We start from the raw sequence: 21,385 nt of genomic DNA, 5'->3' as shown, positions 1-21,385 counted from the left end.
CGAAAATGAAGTACATATCCCATGTAAACGCCTTGAAATACATTTTTATACATTTTTAATTTATTAAATTGATTTTTGAGAGTCTTTGATGAATAAATAGTTCAAATGAGGCAGATTTATTGAGGTTTCCGTACGTCACGTTGAAGAGGGGGGGGGGGGGGGGTATGTGTTGTAAGAACCAAAATATCTATCAATAAAATTTGTTTTGTTTTAATTAAGAAAAAATTAATAATGGTATAAAGAAGGTTTTTAATGAATGAAAACGAATAATAAATTTTCTTTTTAAAAGAAAGTAACAAATTCAGTTTTAAACCATTGAGTTTGTTTCAACAATGGTCTCTAGCTAGGGAGGGGTGGAAAATCCCCTTGGGGCCACATATAACACTATGAATACAAAGAGAATCCCCTTACAATGAATTAAGGCAAAATAAATGTTTTTTCTAAGGAAAGTCCAATGGATTTGCTTTTAATACTTACAATCAACAGAACATTTCTAATATAAATTTTCAAAAAGACACCAGAGAGCAAATTAAATAAAAATCAATCAGACGGTAAACACCGGCAAGCTTTGTCAATTTCACCAACTTGTTCATTTCAAACAGCGTTGCGCGCAAAGGATTGTGGGTAATACGAGGGTCCAACTTGCCCCGAGTCAAGAGGGCCAACTAGCCCCGGGTGCACATTATGTATTTTAAAGGATGGTAGCCATTTATGGTGCTAGAATAAACAACGATGATACATCTCTGTGAAACTTGAAACAATGAGCTTCAGTTTGATGCGATATACATATCTTATATTCGATCAAAATCCTATGAAAATAGATTTTTAAATCTCTTAAACAAAATTACTTTTAGGTGCAAAAATCGTTTATTTCGACTCACCGCTTAAGTAAAACTTTTTAACGTCCGACACTTCCTTAGCATTGTAGGCTACGGTCACTTTACAAGAGTATGTGGCCAATTTTTTTACCTCGTAGTTACTTTTTCATAAATTGACGGGGGTCCAACTTACCCCGGGGTCCAACTAGCCCCGGTCTCCCCTACATGTAGAATCGATTAACTTTGGTGATGATCCCTTAATTAATTAATAATATTACTCAAAGAGCAAGGCCTTGCGAACTTATGCACACTTAATTCAATAAGTATTAACTAATGATCATCTATTTATGAAATTTTACATTTATATATTTGAAAGAAAAATTTCCAAAATTAAGGCCTCTATCGTCGAACCAAAATTTACCACAAACAAATTCACAAACGCACTAGTGTAAAGCGCAGAGATTTTTAGCAAGTAAAAATAATGAAAATTAATTTTGAGGGGGTTGGGGGAATTGACCAATCAGCTTCAAGAATCAAATATTGACCATTTGATATACTGTGCTGGGAAGGTGTATATTGTGAAGTTATTTGCAAATAAATAAGTAAAGTAAATTCAAATAAGTGTAAGCTAAGCAAGTTATAAAGTACAAGTTTAATTTTGCTCAAAGACAAAAAAATGCCACGATTGATTTTGTATTTGACGAGAATGAAAATTGTCGAAGTCACATAAGCTCCGAGTTGATAGCTTTATTTCGTAATCAAAACATCTTTCTTGCGTGGATAACAGTTGCAAACTGGACTTTGAGAACTTTCCAACTATGATGCAATAGCAATTTTTGGGTATTTAATTGTAGGATACATAATCAAGGCTCAAAGATATTACCTTAAATTGAAGATATAAGAAGATTGACAAATTAGATTGGGAAGATTCCTTTAATCACGCCAAAAAATGTTGTAAACAAACAAATAAACCTGTGATCCGTATTGAGACAGAATACCCTTGCATTTGTATAAAAAAAACAGTTCTGTGAGTTAACGTTGAAAGTTGAAAGCTCAAATTGGTTGTCGTCGTTAGTATTACCTAGGACGCAATATCCAGGTATAACAAATATGTGCATGTAGGATTACAGCAAAGAGAGCAAACTTTGTAAACATTACTAAGTCCATCCAGTCACTTCGGCCAGGGGGAGCCGCTTCGAGTAGATTTTAACTCCACCTGTACGTAGGCGTCTTGTTTCCTGTGTGAATAAATCCATCTCCACTGGTTCAGGTGACGTTTGAGAGTCAAGAGGGGTTAAAAAAAGAGAGAATAACTGCGTCAATCTTAATTTCTCAAATTTATGATTAATATATTAGGGATCCTTTTAGAAGATATATATTGCCTCTGGTTTTTAGTTTTTGTTGTAGCTGAAGATCTGACGACTGTTTACTTCTTTTTGAATGTTCTGGTAAGTGAGATACCCGCAGTCGTTGATACCTGGAAATAAAGAAAAAAAGGTCAGTATTTTTAAACTGTTAATTTTGCCTAACTTTGGGGTGACGCTTTGTGCTGCACGCGCGCGCGCATGTGTGTGTGTGTGTGTGTGTGTGTGTGTGTGAGAGAGAGAGAGAGAGAGAGAGAGAGAGAGACTTACAGTTATCATCTTGTCGCCGCTAATTGTTCTTGTGGTGACGGTCTTTTCACTTGGGTTTGAAGTCTTGCTGCCTGCAAACATCGACTCGTCTTTCAGAACTCCGTCCTCCAACTTAAAGACGCCCTTGTAACAGATTGATTGAACGATCAAGACATTGTAAAACAACATCAAAATAGGAGAAAATACCAATATCTGCTGATCCAAATGATTAAATGTTATATTTACCGACTACCAGCTCGGTGACTAAGAGAAAACCTGATGTTTTTTAAGTTTTGACCTGGGAATTTGCGTTATGTGAATGGAAGTTGAGAAAAAAACTGACTTTACATGTGCAGTATTACCTTGAAGCTCATTTCATCCATGGTTACATCATAAGGCTTTCCAAGCTGGAATTTGTTCGAAAATTTAATTGGGCCGCAATCAGATTTGAAGAAGAAACCGTCTCCATCCTTGGTCAGGGATACTATTGTCTCATTCTCTTGGTCGAGTTTCTTATAATACTCAATCTTCTCATCATCCATGCCTAAAGAAATAAATCAGATATAGAAAATACAAATTCTACGTCCCCTGTCAAAAAGACGGTACAAACGGTCAACAGACTGTTTGGGGACTGAAAAATAACGAAATTCTAGTCTGCAAAGCAGATTTGTTCGTTTTTTTTTCCTAATTGCATCTGTTCTCCAAAATAGTTTTTTCTGTTGTCTGATCAATGTTGCAACATAACTGTTTTAAACAGTTTCCTTAAAATTATTTTTTTTCGATTGATAATTTTCTTTTAGCAAAGTTTAATTCATAACTTTCTCGTTTCAAACAATTGGAATATTCCTTGCCACTGGCACTATAGTCTACTAATTTACATGCCAGTAAAGCATCTGAATATAGAGATAAAGCCGCATAACTTTAGACGCGCTCTGAAGACCATTTTAAAAACTCTAAAAAGTGACGGCCTACCTGAGGCCCTTAAGAACGGCGTCCAGTCCGTGTTATCCTTAACGGCCACCCATTCTCCTAGAAAAGCCTCCATGATGATCAATTTTCCTTACAGGTGGGCAACGTAAACTCAGATGTCCAGATAGTCTTGCGCGGCTAGTGCGTGGCAATAGGACGATTGCCTGATATGGGGGAGGGGGGGATCTCAGCTATAATCCGGGGCATTCTCATATGACAAATAGCAACCAATAATTAAATCACATTTAACCGTTTGCACAATATCAAAATCATATTTACACAAGCTGTCCCGCGGTGAGTGGTTTACTTCGACACCAATTTAGTGGTCATTTATGCACTGTAATTGGTCAGTTTTTCCCGCTAAACATAATCTTGTATGTACTTAAGTGCTTATTGTTATAAGTTCTTGCTATCGATTTTCGTCATCACAGTGTTGCATAATGCAACTGCGCAAGGCCGACAAATATGCAGACACCAAACATTGAAAAAATAGTCAAGGAAATAGAATCGAAAACTGTAGGCAAGATCGATTACCGAAGAGTTGAAAAAAATCAGTTTTCACCTCGACAAGGATGGTCTGTCCAAAAGAAGTGAATGTTTTTCACTGTTCCCACTCTCTTAGTTTTCCGACCAACCGTCAATACATACTGTGTCAGCACACTTTCAATATTTAAGTTAAGTTCACCGGCAATATTCTGTACGAGTAAGCCATGAGCAATATTTCATAAATTTTGTAAAGCTTACATTAGAGATCAAATTCAAGTAGGCCTACCTTTCAAGGACAAAAATGAAATTCAAGCACTTTTTACGGATAACAGCAATTTACAGTACTGTTCAAGGCCACAAACTGATTTCAAATTGCAGGGCATATCAAGGCTATAATGGACCCTCACCTAAGGCTTCCAACCTGTTAATAACAATGGAATATGAAGACGTTTGTATACTAATAAGCAGGCTGTTTTATTGTACAAGATATCGTACATCAACTTTCAGACTACAAAGTTTTCATAAAATGATAAACTGGTTTATACGGCTTACAATAAATTTCAATGACATACTATGCAAACTAAAGTATCTTAATTGTGCAGGACAAGATAAAATAACTTTCACATAGTGTCAGAATCATACATTACTCATGTGTTCTGAATGGCATATGTACAAATGACAATGAGACGAGCACCTAATGCACTTCACACTTGCAATGATAAAACCATACATAAGATATTATTATTCTAAGACAAGTTAAAATCACAAAAGTTCCCACAGATACTAAATTCATAAAAATATTATCAATAAATCTTGTGCAATACAGTGTCTGTTGACTGTTATTAAACTACTGAACTCCTCACAATTCAAGTATACTCAGATTCTAGCTAAAAGAACATCCCTCCTTCAAGAAAAAAAAAGGCACAAAAAATAAAATTTTGCGTCGTTTTTCTCTGTTTTTACACAGTTTTCTCTTCCTCTTAAGATCCATGCATCGTGCTGAAAAAACTACTTGTGGATCAACTTCCAGTCTAGAAATCCGAATCATCATCGTCATCATCAAAGTTGTAGGTGACAGCCTTCCTTGCTCTCTGTGATCTTTCTTTTGGAATTATGTTATTCAAGTCCATTCCTTCCATATCTTCATTATCCACTTTCTTTTTCTGAAAAAAATAAAGGTGTTGACATGTTTATGAGCAAAGTGTTCAATTAGGGTCACAAATTCACAATGACAAGTTCTTTTTGTATCACTGACTGAAAATTGAAACCGAGAAAAATGCTTAACAACTCATTTACCTTTGCAGCTGTTGACTTCTTTTTCTTAGGACAAAACTCATCAGCAGAATCATCTGAGCTCACAGTCTTTTTGGGCCTCTTCTTGGCCGCTACAGACTTCTTGGGTTTCTTTGGCATGTCATCTTCACTGTCGCCATCCGAAGTGGCCTTTTTCTTGGGTTTGGACTTCTTGGGGGCTTCTGTAAAAAAAATAATACAAAAATGTGTTGAAGTAAGGGAATATAAAGTTCTGTTACAGTCCTATTCAATGATGTAAGCAGATGGAATATTGGCTGGTTTACTTCTCAAGCTACTGACTAAAGAACATTCCTTTTGGATAGAAGAAACTTTCTTAACTGCTTGTAGTTATATAAACTCACTTGAACTTTTAAAAAGTTGTTTCTTTTTTTACTTTTTTTTCAAAATCTATTACAAATTCAAAATTCATTCCAGCTGATGTTGTCAATCCAGTGATAGATTTGAAAAAAAATAAAATAAAATAAAAAAAAACATGGAAGTTTTTTAAGTTAACTGTTAAAAGTCAAAAATTCTGTTGCTAAAAAGAATATCATATTTTTCTTATGATGCGTAATTGAACTGCACATAGGCTGCTCACAGAAACAGGAGCAATAGCAAGCTTTACTCCACGAGTCTACTTTTTTTTTTTAATATTAGCAAAATGATGCAATATTACAGCAACACCAAACCATCTGTTTGCCTCAAAATTGTGCAATTATCATAAAAATCTTCCTCTACTACCACAACAGAACACAGCAAACAACATATTAAATACTTTAGGAAAAAAAATAATCAAGACAAGCAACCACAAGATTTTCTAAAGATATACAATTCTTTTTAATCATAACTAATCATGTAATAAATGCATACTTTCTTTCTTTCCTGGAGGACAGGCAGCAGTGGCAGAGCTAGCCACACTAGAAATAGACTCTATTTCTATGATGTCATCCAAGTTCTGAGAGGAAGAAGGAGCCGAAGAGAGCTGTGAGTTCCTGGCCCCAAACAACCCAGAGCTAGCAGTACTAGAGACAGAGGCTACATCTACATCTGAAGACTTGGGAATAGTGGACAGTTTTGCAAAGATACTGGGCTGCTTGGAATCTGCAGGAGAACGAGACCCTGTGAAATAGCTCATCTTATTTTTTAAATTTGCTTTGCAATTACATACAAATCATGCCATTCAATCATAAGCCACGGAATGCCTATTAGTAGTGCTGTTATTGTATAGCAATTAAGATTAAAATAAGAGAATAAAAAGGTAAAAAAAAGTTGTACAAACTTCAAACACCACATCAAAGAAAATGATATGTTAAAGCAAAGCACTAGTGAAACTCACAAAGGAAATCACTTAAAACCTTTACCTTTTGTTCCCAGTGGTACAGTCTTTTTCCCAAGTGTTTTCTTTTTTGGTGCCTCCTTGGGTTTGGGAGGTTCCTTCTCCACTACAAGGGGCTCATCTTCACTGTCACTGATTACGGCCATCACTTTATCCTCTGAAAATACAGATAACTTGGATCAACAACAGACTATGAATTGAATGTGATCTTTTATCGAGTTATAAATATTATCTTTTGTCAACTTATCTCTGTTAAAAAAAGTGACAGCAATGTAATCAAAGATGACAAGAAGCCACAAATCCCCCAAGAAAGCCTTTAAGATGCCGTGAGAAAACAGAATTCAAGTGCTAAATACACTGCATGATCTAACTAGAAAAGCACTCCAAGAGCGCAGACCTTTGCATAGGCAGCATTTTTTTTTTATTATTATTGATAATTGGTTGATTATTGATCTGGATTATCACCAAAAACTAATCATCTCTCCCTTGGCCCACTTCTGACAGTTCCTGAAAATTTCATCAAAATTGGTCCATAACTTGTTGAGTTATGTTGATGACAGACAAACAGGGGTGAACACATATCCTCCTTGGCAGGGGTAATTATAACAATAGCTTTACCTTGAGATTCCTGAACATCATTGAATTCTTCATCTTCATCATCAGACATAGCAATCCTCACAGATTTTTTGGGAGGTCTGAAAAAACAGGGATGGCCTTTATACACTAAATCCCACATTATCACATTCAGCAGCTTGATGGATATACATGATGGTCAATTAATTTCAGCATTAAATATGAACACAGCACTGTTTTCAACCTACTTTACTTTCTTGGGTTTAGGTTCATCTTCTTCATCATCAAATTTGAAGCTCTGATCAGAGTCGTCATCAATTTTGGCCACCTCGTCCTCAGAATCATCATTGAATTTGAAAGTGGCTTTTGCTACAATGAAAACAAGTTGAATATGAAGTAGTGAAGTATAATATTTAGCAATCTTCAATAAGCTAGCAAGGCAGCTAGTGGAAAATTTTAGGAAAAAAGTTATTACTGCTAGAAAATAAGCCAATCTGGCTGGTTTTTAAAGTTTAAGCTGTATTTAAGGCATCTGAATCATTCTTTCAGGTTTGAGATTAAAAGTAACACAGTTTTGCATTCAGTGTTTAAAAGGTAAAATCTTAACAAAGTGCACAGTGATGGCAATAACAACAATCCAACTAAGGCTACTCATTACCTGTTGCTCTCCTGGGTTCTGCTCTCTCCCTTGGTCCAAAATCAAAATCGTCATTATCACTTTCCTCCATGTTGACATCACTCTCATCATCACTGCTCTCCCAGGGCCCCTTCTTCTTCTTCCCCTTCTTCCCTTTGGCAGGAGACTTCTTGGGCTTGGCTTGTCTCTTGGCTTTGGGAGCTGTGGAACAATGGCATTATTGTGATTGTTTAATAAATCTTATGTACCAATAAATGTTTCTGTTAGATAAATTTTTTTTTAATGTACCATTTGCTTCTTTTTCTGGGGAGGAGGAAAGCCAAGAAACAAACTGCCAAGAAAAAGAACAACAGGACTACATATTGTTCTTTTAAAACTGTTTATAGCAAATTTGGCACATTTCCATTCACTTAAGCAGCCTTTTCATAACAACACGAAGACATTTGTAAACCTCTCTTTGTCTGATAACTGCTGAAATGTTAATATCAGCTTGGACTATAAAACGACTTGAACAGAATGACAGATCTCTCGCAGTTTGTAACTGATTGGACTGTTCTGACAACACTAGCCTAGTATGTTTCAAGTCTAGAGAAGTGAAACCAAGTCCTCGTGGAGTGAATGTTGGGAGACATTTATACTGTAAGTCATTAGTAATGTATGGCGTGGTTTTTATACAGTAAACCCCCCTTTTCTCAGCAGTCCTGTGGTCATTGGCCAGTGGGATACAGGCAGTTCCAGATAGCCCATGAAGGGTACAAGCAGTTCCAGATAGCCCATGCATAGCACTATGGTACAGCATTGGACTTTTACAGTGATAACCCCGTTTAATGATCAAAGTAGGTAAGTTACCAGCAGTAGAGCTACCTTGAGAACTGCCAATCTTCTTTCCCAGGCGGTCAGCAAGAGATTTGGGTTCATCAAATTCATCATCTGCTTTAGATGTTGTCTCTGATGCCGCCACAGATTTTATGTCATTGCCATCCTCTGCATCCAGGAAGTCAAACAGCCTTTTCTGTGTTGGGTCATCACCCTTTTTGTAAAAAATGAGAAAATGGTTTGAATTTAGTAAATCATCGAATAATTACATCAGCTGTGGACTGACATAAGGGAATATCATGCCTTATTTAGCTGTAAATGGAAATTATTATCATATCATAATCTTTTAAATGGGAACCACTGCATATGCTAGATTTCAGTACACTTTCATAGCATTATTAATGATAGAAAAAACATATTTACAAACATTTTAATTTGGTAACTGAGAATGTCAACTTCAAATAAGATACCCTAGCACAAAAAATTATTTTTCTAATTCTTTCAAGGGACCATTTTGCCCATTTCCAACAAAAGGAGAAAATATAGCTAGGATATCTTTTTTTCTGCATAAATGAATGGATCCATGACTACCTTTCCTCCTTTTCCCTTCTTTCTTTCAAGCTTTGACCTCAAGGCTTGGTCAATCCTGGGCTCCACCCTGCGTCCCATGGGAGAAGGTTTCGTCTCTTCGATGTGGATCTTCTTTGGTTTAGCTCTGCCCTTGGCCGTCTTGACGACACCAGGGTTGACACCTGCCGCAGCATCCTCTCTTTCCTTCTGCTCAACTTTCTACAAGGCGAGAAAAGTAAAGAATAATACAACACATGCATACCAAGGTAGAGAACTAACAACTTTGTAACTCAGTATGACAGTTGATGAGTGGCCTCAAAATGCATTTGTTAGATTCCAGCATCTATCTGGTTTTTCACTCTACATAAAGGAGGATTCACCCCAAATTATGAGTTTGCTTGCACAAATCTGCCATTCATTTCAAAATTTGCTGCAACAATTTCTGTTTTTTAATACTAATCAAAGAAAAAAGTACATTCTAAAGTAGGCATTGAATTTGACTCTGTATTGTGACAAGACACAGAAAACAACGAACCCTTCAGTACTAATAAAAATTATGTAAGATTTCTCATTAAATGATGGAAAAAAAGTTAACTTGACAAAGAGATCCATACTTCCAACTCCTCCAAAAACTTCTCCAGATCATCCTTCCACAGACAGCTTGGAGTTTTTCTGCGGAGTGCTCGCAGTTCCTCCTGCTTGGCGTCTCTCTGCTTCAGCAGCTCTTCCTTCTTCTCCTTGGACAGACTCCACAGTGGCAGGTTGAGGATGTAGTTGAAGTCTGGGCCCCCTGCTGTGCTGGAGGCCTCGCTCTGCTCATCATCACTCTCTGTCTCAACACCCCCTCTGTCTGCCTCCTGGAATGTAACAGTCATCTGCATATACATGTAACAATTTTAAAATCTTTTTTTAGCAACTGCTTTATCTGTCTTTTGTAAAAATTTGTATAAATATTCAATGAATAAAAGTCTATACAAGTATAAAAAGATCATGCTAAATAGCATTATTCACCAGATTTGTTTTCTAATAATATACTCCTTTAATGATGCCTCTGTATCAAAATTCTTGGTCTATTACACTGGTATAATGAAATTGCTTTACACTTTAAAATTGGTCTATTCCCAGCCATATATTCAAAGACTGAAAGCTGAAAAACAATATAATATTCCACATGGGCCGTCACAGCCATGTGAATAAGTAAGTGCTTAACAAAAAGACAAGTCTGATAACATACTGCTAGTTTGTCCTGTGCCTCCCGCCAAGCTTTGAGAGGATCAGAGTCGTATCCTCTACGCACCAAAAGCTGAATCAACTCCTTCTTGGGTTTGTTCTCTGTGGAGATGAACAGTATACTTCATATATTATTTCACATACATTTAGAATAAACTGAACACCTTGCAAAGACTTTCAATTACTGAAACTTATTAATACTGTTCTAAAAAAAAAATGTACATGTGAAAATCTAGTTAATAAGCTGATTGCCAGTAGATGTACATGAAATGTCCACACCAGTGTAACCTTACCGATTGAGATTTCTCCATCAATCTTCTCACAGATGAAGCGTGCCTGGTTCTCCAGCTTCAAGGCTTCTGCAGACAACAGGCCCTCCAGATAGTCCTTCCTCTTGATGTAGTACTCCATACGGACATCGTAGAACTCTCTGAGAACATCTTCTGCACGGTCATACTTCTTCAAGCAGCCATTCTTATCAAACAAAACCTATCAAAGACAGAAAACTTGGTCAGTTAAGACAAATTTCAGGTCATCATGAAGGACACTTGCACTACAATTTCAGAAAGATGAAGAAACACCCCCCTCGCCCTATGCACATTGTAAGGAAAGATCCCTTCCTTGATTTATAGAGGTTTTTATAAGTTAGATGCCAAAACTCACCATGTTAGAAGATATCGAGGTCTGGAGTTTGAAGAACTTGTGGAGTCCTACTTGTTCAGCTTGTGCCAGTTTTTCAGCAGTCATCTTGACTACAAATTTCACTGTCACATCAGTATGGTACTCCTTGTAGTCACTAAAATACACAAAAGCATTATTTAAATCTGACTTGATCATTCCATTAAAATGTAATACTAAATTTAAAAAGAATAAAATTTGCAGATGGTAAGGAAAAAAACAAAACAAAGAATTCCAAAAACACTTCTAAATATATATTACTTCAAAGAGCAACTTAAGCAACAACATTTGTGACTTATACCATACCTGATCACTGCTGGAGTTTTGTCAGTGCCCTGCAGCATGGGCTCCAGGACAGACTCCTTGTAGTTCTGCGTCCACACTCGGATGGGCAGCTCGGTTATTTCGATGGTTTCATCATCCAGGATGGACACCTCTCCATGGCAGATGGTCTCCCCGCTGTGGTCCTCTATTGTTCCTATGAAGTTCTTGAAGGCAGGGATCTGAACACAGAATTGAAAAACAGTTTGAAAACTACTACATATTATCACAGCATAACATCACAGCAGATGTTGTAAAACAAAAGACCCAGACTACTTCATTTCAAATATCCAGATAAATTGGGAAGACTTTCAACTCTAGACTTATACCATACCATTGGCCTGGGTTCCTCCCCATCTATCAGCCTCTTCAGGTTGCTCACTATTTCACGGATATCATAATTGGGGATCTTGGTGCTCCACCCAGTACCTATCCCCTCGGCACCATTCACCAGCACCATGGGCAGGATGGGGACATAGAACTGTGGCTCCACCTTCAGGTTGTCATCATAACAATACTTGTACAGAGGTTCATCGTGTGCATTGAATACTGCTCTGGCCAGGGGGCTGAAAGTACAGTGGAAGGGGGGTGATTTTCAAATTTACAAATCTGAAAATAAACTTTGCTCATGATGTAAATGGAATTCAGGACAGAAATTGCCATTTCATATATATCCAAAGGTGGTGGTTAGGATAGGTTGGGTTGAGGATTTGTCGTAGTAGATAACACTCTTTTAAGTTTGCTTCAGGATGAAAAATTTACTTAACTATGAAGCACGATAATAGTGGGATACCATTTTAATCCACATTTCAACTAACCTCAATGCTGTGAAAATATAACGGGGGCTGGCAGCATCCTTGCCTCCATGGAGACGAGTACCAAACTGACCAATGGGCTGCAGCAGGTTGAGATTGTTGCTACCTACAAAGTTCTGGGCCAAGTTGATGATGGTGCCCATCAAAGACATCTCACCATGATGATAGGCAGACATCTCAGAGACAGAACCAGCTAGCTGGGCCACCTTGATTTCCTTCTGCAGGTTACGCTTCAAGCAGGTAAACATGACTTTTCTTTGGCCTGGCTTGAAACCTGCAAGTTCAAAACACAAACAAATAATAAAGGTCAGTATATTTTTTTGTTTTTCCATTTTTTAAAAATCCATTCTCTCTCTTCTGAAGCATTGGCCAATACAAAGAAGGAATTTCTTTTAGAGATGACCTTTCCATTTATGTCACAGTTAGCACTGGTCCCATGCCAATAAAAGCGAAGCCTGGTCTGTAAAATGTCGTAATTTTGGTCTCCTTTTCTGATATTTTTTCTGATTTGGGCCAGTAGATTCTGAGATCCTGGCAATTTAGGTTTTCTTATTTTTTGGGCACAGACCACTGCCTTTTCAAATTTGCTACTACTGCTACCCATTTTTTTCTCCAATCCTCTAGCATGTGGCAATATATCTCGCATCACCCTACTCACCGTCAATAAGACTTGGGATGGATCTTTCATTGTCCATGTTACTGAACAGGATCAATTCCTTGTTGATAAAGTCATTGTAGGTTATGTGTCTGGTGTCCTTGCCATACAGGTAAACCTAGAGAAAAGAAGAGGGAATGAGAAAAATTTTTCTTATTAAACACAAGAGAAAAACCTTTGTTTTTCCCTGGCAACTTATTAAAATATATGGGAACAAATATGAAACCGTTTAGTGCTTTTGTATATTAGCATACTCACATCTGGCAGGCCTAACTCAGCACGTCTTTTACGATCTTCCATGAAGTTAGATAGCCACTGTTTCCTCTCTTCTATCTTCTTCTTGGAGAAAGCCTTGAATACAAAATTAACTACTTTGGTCAAAATATGCCCTAGTTCCACAGATGCATGTTTTCAGACCTTTCATGAACAAACCCATTCAAATGTGAAACATTCTATTACAAAACTCCTCCCACCCGCATTGTAGTCATTTAATCTAACATGGTCAGCTAAAAGTGAAGAAATTCTTAGAGGAAACGAACCAGTGTGATAGATGCATCATCAGAAGGTCCGCTGTACTTGAAAGGAATCCTGTGCCTTTCCATATCAGAAAAGTACTCCTTTGCCTCTTTGGAGGTGCTGGTACCCAAACCTTGGTGGACATAGATAAAGAAACACCTTATCAAAATAGATAACAGGGTTCCGATATAATTTTTTTGGTTTTAAGAAAAAAAAAAAAAAGGGTAGAAAGAATAGCTGGTTGACCTTACAACCAGGTTTGCAGGGTGCTTAATTCAGAAAAACATCAAGGAAAAAAGTTTAAATTCTATGTTCATTCTGGTGAAATAGGGCAAAGATTTAACAATATGTTGGCCTCTTAGTTGTTAAGAAGTTTATGCTCTATGTTTATAATTCTGACTGTATTCACTTTGAGTCAAGGATACACAATAATGTGATCTAGTAAAAAGCCTAGGATCTAGGCTGAATTGGGAAATGTTAAAGACATGTCAACAAAAAAATTAAAACCTTTGTAGTATTTGCATCTATAAGTGTGCCAGTTAGGTGTTGCTTCTTTCCACTCCTCAAACTCTGGCAAGCTGTAGAAAGCCTTCTCCTCCTTTCCTTTGGTCACCTGCAAGAGTTTAAAGAATTTGTGTTAACTATTGCTGTTTTTAATGCACATTGAGGCAAATATGTCCTTTATAGGGCAATGACAAAGGGATGTCATAAAGGGACTGTAAACAGGTTTCAATGTAAAAACAAAACTGACAAATTTTCTACTGGTATCCAACCAACAAAATATCTGATAATCATACATATTAAAGAGAATTTTCTTCCCATGAGTAAACCTACAATGATGGTTAAATGTATTTCTTGAATTTTAACTATTACTTATCAGACTACAAAATACTATTGAACATATACATAAGCTATCCAAAATAAAACTAAGGCAGACTTCTTTAAATTTTCACGCATCATTCAACAGAGTGTATCATTAGATTTTATCATGAAGACTAAATATCAGTATAGAGCACTACAGTGAATTCCCAGACTGACCTTAACAATGGGAGTTATAAACTCCTCAACAAAGTTGTGTTTGAGTAGGGACGGCCAGTTGTGGTGTATAAAGTTGACCAGTAGACCCTTAATGTGTGAGCCGTCCTGATCCTGATCAGTCATGATCATGATCTTGCCATAACGCAGGGTCTTCAGTGTCTCTGGGCTGTCATACTTGTTCTTGTACTGTAGGCCAACGATCTTGATCAGGTTGTTGATCTCAGCATTTTCCATGATCTAAAAAAGAAAGGAAGCACTTTGATTCTACTTTTACTGTTACCTTTAGACTTTGATGCACTTATAAACTCTTACCAAAAAAGTCCTATAATTGTAAGAATAACTGACAGACTCAAAACAGCACAATAAAAATATTCTCCTTTGGTCTTTTTTCCTAAAACAACTGCTCTATTTTCTACTCTTCCCTGTAGACCTATTTTACTGGTTTTACTCAATCATTTATCACAAGGAATGGGAACTCAAACTAGCATGTTAGTCCTTCCTTCTTACCTGTTTGTGTGTGGCCTCCCTCACGTTGAGAACTTTACCACGCAGTGGGAAGACGCCATATTGGTCTCTACCGATCACACTGAGTCCAGCTACTGCCAGGGTCTTGGCAGAGTCTCCCTCAGTCAGGATCAGTGTACAATGGGCTGAGTTCTTTGTTCCTATTTGGGATACATATCATGATCATGATAAACGTGAACAAAGTTAAATATTGTCCTTCAAATGTTTAAAATAATTCTGTTATTACCATGTTTCATCTTTTCATCTCTACAAAGTCTTTTATATATATATATATTAAAAAAAAAAAAAAAAAAAACTCTAGTTGTGCAAGACTAACAAGTTTCCATGTTACCTGCATCGTTGGCATCATCCAGCTTCGGAATTCCTTTCAGCTTGGAATGCTTAGAGGCATGGCACTTCTTGTTCAGTTGAGTCTGGGTCTTGAACTTCACCCAGGACAAGATGCTTTCCACAATACCACATTTGGACACCTGAAAGTGGTTGCCGAAACTATTAAAAGAAATCATTCAAACGCTTTCGATGTAAATGGCATTGTTAAATTATAATATGAAACCATTTTGCATGTGAAAGCCGTCTTATTCACTACTGCTACTATGTTTCAAACTGACTGGAATATGATCATATGAGGAATTTACACCAGCGTAAATCTGTGTACCTGCACCTAGGGGTGGAGTTCCACATGTCTTACCTGTTGTATGAATTTATCATTGAGCTCACATTTAGAACCAAAGCTCTTGGCCTGCAGGGTCATGTTTTCTTTGGTTTGAGAGTCAAAGGTTGGATTTACGATGAGACAGTTCACAAAGACCCACATGTGGTTTTTGATCTGAAATATTAAGACAGTATTTAGTTAGTATTAAGCTTCCAGAAACATTTTCTAAATTTTAAAGCAAATAAAAACCTGCCTTCATTTTAATATTATCTCAAAAATTATAAACAATCAAGTTACAAAACAATTTATTGTCCCATTTTTTCTTTTCACAGTTATTGTATCTGTAACTACTGTATTTGTGAAATAACACTGGGTAATAAAAGAAAATATTTTTGGGTCTTCAAAACATTTTATTTCTCAAAAATATTTCAAAACAGGCAACCTACCTGGAAAGGTTTTACGGCCATCCCCCCTTTCCCTTGTTTCTTCTTCACTACATCTGCGAGTTTGTTCACTACTTGGTCCACAAAGTAGTCAATATGCCGCCCTCCCTGGGATTATAGAAGATTTTCTAGTCAGGTTGAATGCATTTTACTTGAGTATTCTTTGTCTTCTAGCACATCATATATATATTTATAAATTATAACTAATTTATCTTCCAAGACACGTCTCAAAAACATTAATTTGCTTCACAGGTATTAATATAATACATGCATATGCACTGGGAAAAATATTTTATAATCCCATCAAACAAGATATACCTATCTGATCTAAATGTGGAATGTGGATTACTTCCCCCTTACCTTGGTGGTGGCAATACTGTTGACAAAGCTGGCCTGTTTGAAGCCAGAGTCACTGAGGGTGACGGCCACCTCCCAGCGTGGGTTGATGACCTCATGGACAACATTCAGTGGCTGCCCATTGTCATCAAACTTGTCCTTCAGGAACAGGTCCACATAACTTCGGAAGCTGTTAATCTGGAAAAACGGGAAACTAAGTTACCTTTGATCAAAATAATCTGTAAATTCCATTGACTTGTACTTAATCATTTATTTAGTAACTGATAGATCTAAAGATGGCGATTCAAATATCTGGCTATGCCTCAACATGTAGCAGGCAATTCTGTTCTGCACCATTCAAAAGAACTAAAATAGGTTCTTAGGGGTTCTTTAGGGTAGAAAAGTGTTCCTGAAGTGTCAAAAAAGTAAAGATTTCAGAAATGAACATACAGGCAGTTTCTTCCCATTGAGGAACACCTTGACCCCCTTGGTGGAGGCAGCTATGTCATAGGCTCTCCTAGAGAACAGGTCCACGATGTCCTTGTCCAGGGAATCCATCTTGAACTTGGCCAGATCTGGCTCGAATGTAATGCAGGTATAGTCCTCAGACGCACACGGGGTGATCTTTGCCTCTGTAGCTTTTCCCATGTTGTGGGTCCAGGTCTGCAAATATGCAGTTACATCATTTTGTTGAGGTTTTTTTGGTATATCATGATGTCACACTGTACGCTATGTGCATTAAATCAATTATGGCGGAAATTAACAATTTTGTTGTGGGGAAAAACTATTTCAACAGAAATTAGGAATTTTATAGAGGATTACAGACATCCTTAGAGCTACAAGATGGATCGCATCATGTAAAATCACTGAATAAAGGATGGATTAGTATCACCCATTAAGGTTACTTATTCGTCAATAATTTATGGGCTAAAAAATCACCTGTTTAAAAGCATGGCCCTCATCTTTGGAGGAAGTTTCTACAACAAACTTGTTGCTGAAGATGTTGCAAAGTTTGGCGCCATATCCATTACGACCACCTGAAAGTAAATTAAAATTGTCTTTGATTCTGATGTGTGGCAAAAAGAACAATGAATAATAGAAAAGTATGTGCATATATTTGAAGTGGATGCTAGGTTATTAAAATTATAACAGAAAGTGCAAATCATACATAACAAAGCAGTAGGAAGGTGTAGATTTGAATAATTCACCTTCTTCAACAGAAAACATTACACCAGTTCAAATACAGATAACAAACCTATAAAGTAAATACATTTGCTGGTTACCCTGCATTCAGAATTCCCAGCATACCTGTGACTTTCTGCTCCTCATCATTGTAGTTACTGGAGGTAAGCAGGTGCCCAAAGATCAGTGTTGGGACCATCACCTTCTCTGTCTTGTGCTCTATCACAGGGATCCCCTTACCATTGTTCCAGATCTTGACACGGTTGTTCTCACTAAATATAATGAGAGATTGGACACAGTTGAGCAATAGAATCAATCAAGCTTTCATTCTATTTTTCTTCAAGTCTTAAAAAATGAAGAGAAATGTTGGATAGAAAGTCAACCCTGACACATTGTAATATCCATCATCCATAAATCTCTAGCTGCTGGGTTATTTTATAAGACGCGCTAAAGTTAGGGTTGTTAAAAAATCTCAATCTCTCAAACCCTCAGCAAATACATCTGTGGATGAAACAGAAATCCAAATACATAATTATCAGGCATATCTTGTCATTGTACTATGCACATATTTTGCATAAAACAAAAGAAAAAGAATCAGAAGAAGTGTAAGGCACAGCCTGGCAAGACTACCTCTGAAATAAGGTTATGCCCAATTGTTGTCACTGATATGGGCTCTAAATGGGATTGAAGTAACAGAGGGTGATGATTAACTTAAACTGTTGAACTTATACTAACCTATCGATATCGATCTTGATGGTTGTCATTTTAGGATCTCGCTGTTTATTATCTGCAGCATTCACTAAAGAAACAGAGACAAGAATGTAACTAATGGGTCTCGTTATCTTTAACATCAATAACTAATGAAGTTAAAAAATAATTACAAGAAAAAGTGTGAAATACATCATATTATTACATTTATAAAATAGGTAACTTTATGTATACTACGGGACATTTGACATCTTTTGTATTGACTACCCCTTACAATTCTTGACAGCAGTTGCTTACCTAAAATCTCATCAAATATCTTGTACAACCCGGGTACAAAGGTGAGATCTCTCTGAATCATTCTGTCCGCCTCCTCGTTAATAACCCACATTGGCTGCAAAAATAAAACCATGTAAAATTCATAGTACTGACAATTCAGAGTAGTTAAAGGACAACTCAGTGGGTTAGATTAATGTATAGAAGCAGGTTCTATGTAAAACTTTGATCAGATTTGTGTTTTGGGAGATTGTTTATTATTATATGAATAAGTCTGGGTCACAAAAGTCCTGTTAAGACAACTAGAATAAAAAATTAGAAAACGAAAACTATTTATCATGATTTCGGAGCACAGCCAGAAGTACTTCCGGCTCAAGGTCACGACCTCGATTTTCCCACGCTTACGACCAATCACAGCAGGCTTCAGTCAGAATGAGATAGACGTCACGACTACACAGCGAAACTTGTCAGACATGTAAGTGCCGCCTGTCCATCTTTTCGGTACATGTACCGATCAAAAACAGAAAAAGTAAAGCCCAAAACGCTCTTATACACGTAACCAACTTTGTATGAGCACAAATATTTTCATTTATTGTGAACAGGATAATATGATAATCAGACACACTTGAGACCTGTGAAGCGCATACTCACGTGTCGAGGAGTAGTTTCGCCATTGCCTCGTATGTGAGTCCTAACTCAGCTTTAAGTGTCCTCCAACGCCCCACCTCCCTCCCAACATACACAGTCTGAGTGCTTCTTCGTCTGTCTCTAATTTTCTTTCGTATCTTTCGAACTGGAGTGGCTATTTTCTTTCGCCCCCTTTTGTCGCTCTCCTGTTCAGACTTGACGCGCGTCTGAGCCATGTTTGCTGTTTTGGCGCCAAATAGTAACATCCGGGTCTCAGCCGTAGTACTTCATTCATAGTAAACCGCGAGACTTAGCGAGAAATTGCGCGTTCTGAAGCCGTACTGTGAGGTGGTAGCTGAGTATTTAAGACGAGTCGTCTTTTATTATTTAATGGAACTTAAAAACGGTATTAGGTAGCTTCATTTTCTGAACGGTTTTGGATAGGATATACCTTGGTCATTATGGGGAAATTGGTGAGTTTTCCAGGAAAATTCATTTTCGTGCTATTTTAAGGGTTTAACGCGCTGAGACTGTCTTTAAGGAAAGGCTACATAAAACAATTAATCTGTATTTGACTGGAGTAAAAAAAAAATAAAGCTGGTCACCATGAAAATTTTAAAAATAAATTTTCTGCTACAGACAAAATTTACTTTTCATGCAATTTTCAATTTTTACAAATTACATTCATTAACTTTTATTTTTTATGTGTTTTTTTATTCCTACAAACCCTACCTGGGTGACTTTTTCCACAGAACCAATATAAGTATCAGGACGTAACAAGATATGCTCTAGCTGAGACTTCTTCTGGTAGATTCTCTCCACAGACATGCGCTTCTTGCCTTTTCCCTCTCCTTTCGGAGGGGTTTTAGGCAGGTGGGGCATATCTGCTGCATCTTCAGCCTTTGGTTTGGGCTTGGATTTTTTCTTCTCATTTTTCTCTTCCTTAGCCTCAGATTTGGCATTCATGTTATCAAAGAGAGTCTGAAAAGATAAAGATTGACAGTGGACCAGTGGCAACGAAGGAAAGAAATTAGAGGAGACAGTAATGAGACCTGTCAACAGTTTTAAAATGGGCTTTTAACCCAACTTGTTCAAGCGTCCATGTATCATTTTTAATATCATGATTAACATAATGCAAAAATGCAAGCAATGAAGAACTTACTATAGCATAAAATTCATGCATTAACACTACTATTGACAATTTTCAAATCCACGCTGTTTTAACATATTAGCACAGCTAGTATATATCAGATTGTCAATAGGAGTGCTAGTGCATGAATTTCATATATTAAGAACTGTGATATTCCACTAGTATGATCCATTTTTGAGTTTTTTTTCACAAAAGTAATTTAAGACCATTTGGTTCATGAAAGTGAAAACTAAACTCAAGACAATTAACTTAAATAGTATCTTCAATAATTCTGTTATAACTGCCGGTCAAACTCAAGAATCCTACAGATCAAACAAAAAAATCGTTGCTCACTAGATGTCATGTTGATGGGGTCAGGTTGAACGTTTAAAATCAAATTAATTTTCACCAGTCACTAGTTTGACTTCAAACACATTTGAAACTTAGTTTTAATGCTCACCTTTAATGGGCCTTCAGACGCCATTGTCGTTGTTTATTTGGGAAAAGGGGAATAATCGAACGACAGGGCCAGCACCGTGTCTGATAATTTTCAATTTACAGCGCCCTTGCCAATCTATCCAATCAAAACAGAGAATTGCTACCACGTGACAACTTCAGTGATGACGTTTGGCGCACTATATCCAAAGGTGAAGGTCGATCAATTGAGAAGTTGAAAACAAAAAGAAATAAATAAATTAAAGTCACTTACCACCCATTGCAATTTCCCACTTCCATCTGCCATTGTTTTATTATAATAGGACAATTAATACACAATAATTGTCTATAGTCAGCCTTGTTATCATAAAATTTGTTTCCCACGGATTCACGACCAAGTCAAGAAAATACAATGGTTTTCCTGGGGCTGAAGAACAGCTGCCTTTGGCCTAGGATGATGAAGACCCCATTCCCTTTTGTGATTCCGACGGGTTTACGAATATCAACGACGATAAAGTGAACTGAATACTGTACACATACTCTCCGAGTCCAAATCTGTATATGATTGCAATGAACAAAGCAATAAACGTCAATCCAGTTTAGCTAATCCGCGGCATACACCAAGCATCCATGTCCATCAGTCAGAAATTCCATTAACAAATTGCTGATTTTTGCAAAAAATCTCACGAACAAAGATGAATTTGTGCCGGT

General features: G+C 37.0%; 2 protein-coding genes across 5 annotated transcripts; both read right to left on the bottom strand.

Moving 5' to 3' along the window:
- Positions 1 to 1,550: 1,550 nt before the first annotated feature.
- On the bottom strand, positions 1,551 to 3,739 carry LOC106174542 (uncharacterized). The gene is made up of 4 exons (XM_013556148.2): positions 3,404 to 3,739; positions 2,794 to 2,975; positions 2,453 to 2,575; positions 1,551 to 2,295 (listed from the first exon to the last, which is right to left on the bottom strand). The coding sequence occupies exons 1-4, from the start codon at positions 3,474 to 3,476 to the stop codon at positions 2,245 to 2,247; spliced, it is 429 nt and encodes a 142-aa protein (XP_013411602.1). The 5' UTR covers positions 3,477 to 3,739; the 3' UTR covers positions 1,551 to 2,244.
- A 596-nt stretch (positions 3,740 to 4,335) lies between these two features.
- Positions 4,336 to 21,376, bottom strand: LOC106174550 (DNA topoisomerase 2-alpha-like). 4 transcript variants are annotated; one of them, XM_087003294.1, is made up of 33 exons: positions 20,949 to 21,376; positions 19,843 to 20,091; positions 18,508 to 18,601; positions 18,238 to 18,301; positions 17,629 to 17,774; positions 17,260 to 17,357; positions 16,771 to 16,983; positions 16,345 to 16,518; positions 15,988 to 16,092; positions 15,578 to 15,715; positions 15,221 to 15,359; positions 14,872 to 15,029; positions 14,365 to 14,601; positions 13,834 to 13,939; positions 13,350 to 13,459; positions 13,069 to 13,161; positions 12,814 to 12,928; positions 12,159 to 12,429; positions 11,675 to 11,906; positions 11,326 to 11,522; positions 11,005 to 11,137; positions 10,635 to 10,830; positions 10,346 to 10,443; positions 9,726 to 9,968; positions 9,133 to 9,330; positions 8,575 to 8,755; positions 7,747 to 7,926; positions 7,337 to 7,457; positions 7,134 to 7,210; positions 6,541 to 6,672; positions 6,050 to 6,298; positions 5,183 to 5,361; positions 4,336 to 5,049 (listed from the first exon to the last, which is right to left on the bottom strand). In XM_087003294.1, the coding sequence occupies exons 1-33, from the start codon at positions 20,979 to 20,981 to the stop codon at positions 4,918 to 4,920; spliced, it is 5,091 nt and encodes a 1,696-aa protein (XP_086859420.1). In that variant the 5' UTR covers positions 20,982 to 21,376; the 3' UTR covers positions 4,336 to 4,917. The 4 variants fall into 4 exon arrangements, with proteins under 4 accessions (XP_086859420.1, XP_023932528.2, XP_086859421.1 ...); XM_024076760.2 differs by having other exon boundaries at positions 6,050 to 6,280; XM_087003295.1 differs by lacking the exon at positions 20,949 to 21,376 and adding an exon at positions 20,700 to 20,844.
- Between the last annotated feature and the right edge of the window lie 9 nt (positions 21,377 to 21,385).

Source organism: Lingula anatina, chromosome 2 (assembly GCF_051362555.1).
Source record: "Lingula anatina isolate TDL-2025a chromosome 2, LinAna3.0, whole genome shotgun sequence".
Taxonomy (NCBI): domain Eukaryota; kingdom Metazoa; phylum Brachiopoda; class Lingulata; order Lingulida; family Lingulidae; genus Lingula; species Lingula anatina.
Note: the sequence above shows the minus strand (reverse complement) of the source record. Positions and strands in the feature narration are given on the sequence as shown.

Excerpts from the sequence above, each read along its gene's own strand:
- LOC106174542 (XM_013556148.2), bottom strand. The coding sequence starts at position 3,476 with ATGGAGGCTTTTCTAGGAGAATGGGTGGCCGTTAAGGATAACACGGAC. Across the intron at positions 2,576-2,793 it reads TGGATGAAATGAGCTTCAAG|GGCGTCTTTAAGTTGGAGGA; the intron begins GTAATACTGCAC and ends ATCTGTTACAAG. Across the intron at positions 2,296-2,452 it reads GCGGCGACAAGATGATAACT|GTATCAACGACTGCGGGTAT; the intron begins GTAAGTCTCTCT and ends CTTTATTTCCAG.
- LOC106174550 (XM_087003294.1), bottom strand. The coding sequence starts at position 20,981 with ATGGCAGATGGAAGTGGGAAATTGCAATGGGTG. Across the intron at positions 8,756-9,132 it reads AGAAGGGAAAAGGAGGAAAG|GGTGATGACCCAACACAGAA; the intron begins GTAGTCATGGAT and ends TTTTACAAAAAG. Across the intron at positions 5,050-5,182 it reads AGAAGTCAACAGCTGCAAAG|AAAAAGAAAGTGGATAATGA; the intron begins GTAAATGAGTTG and ends TATTTTTTTCAG.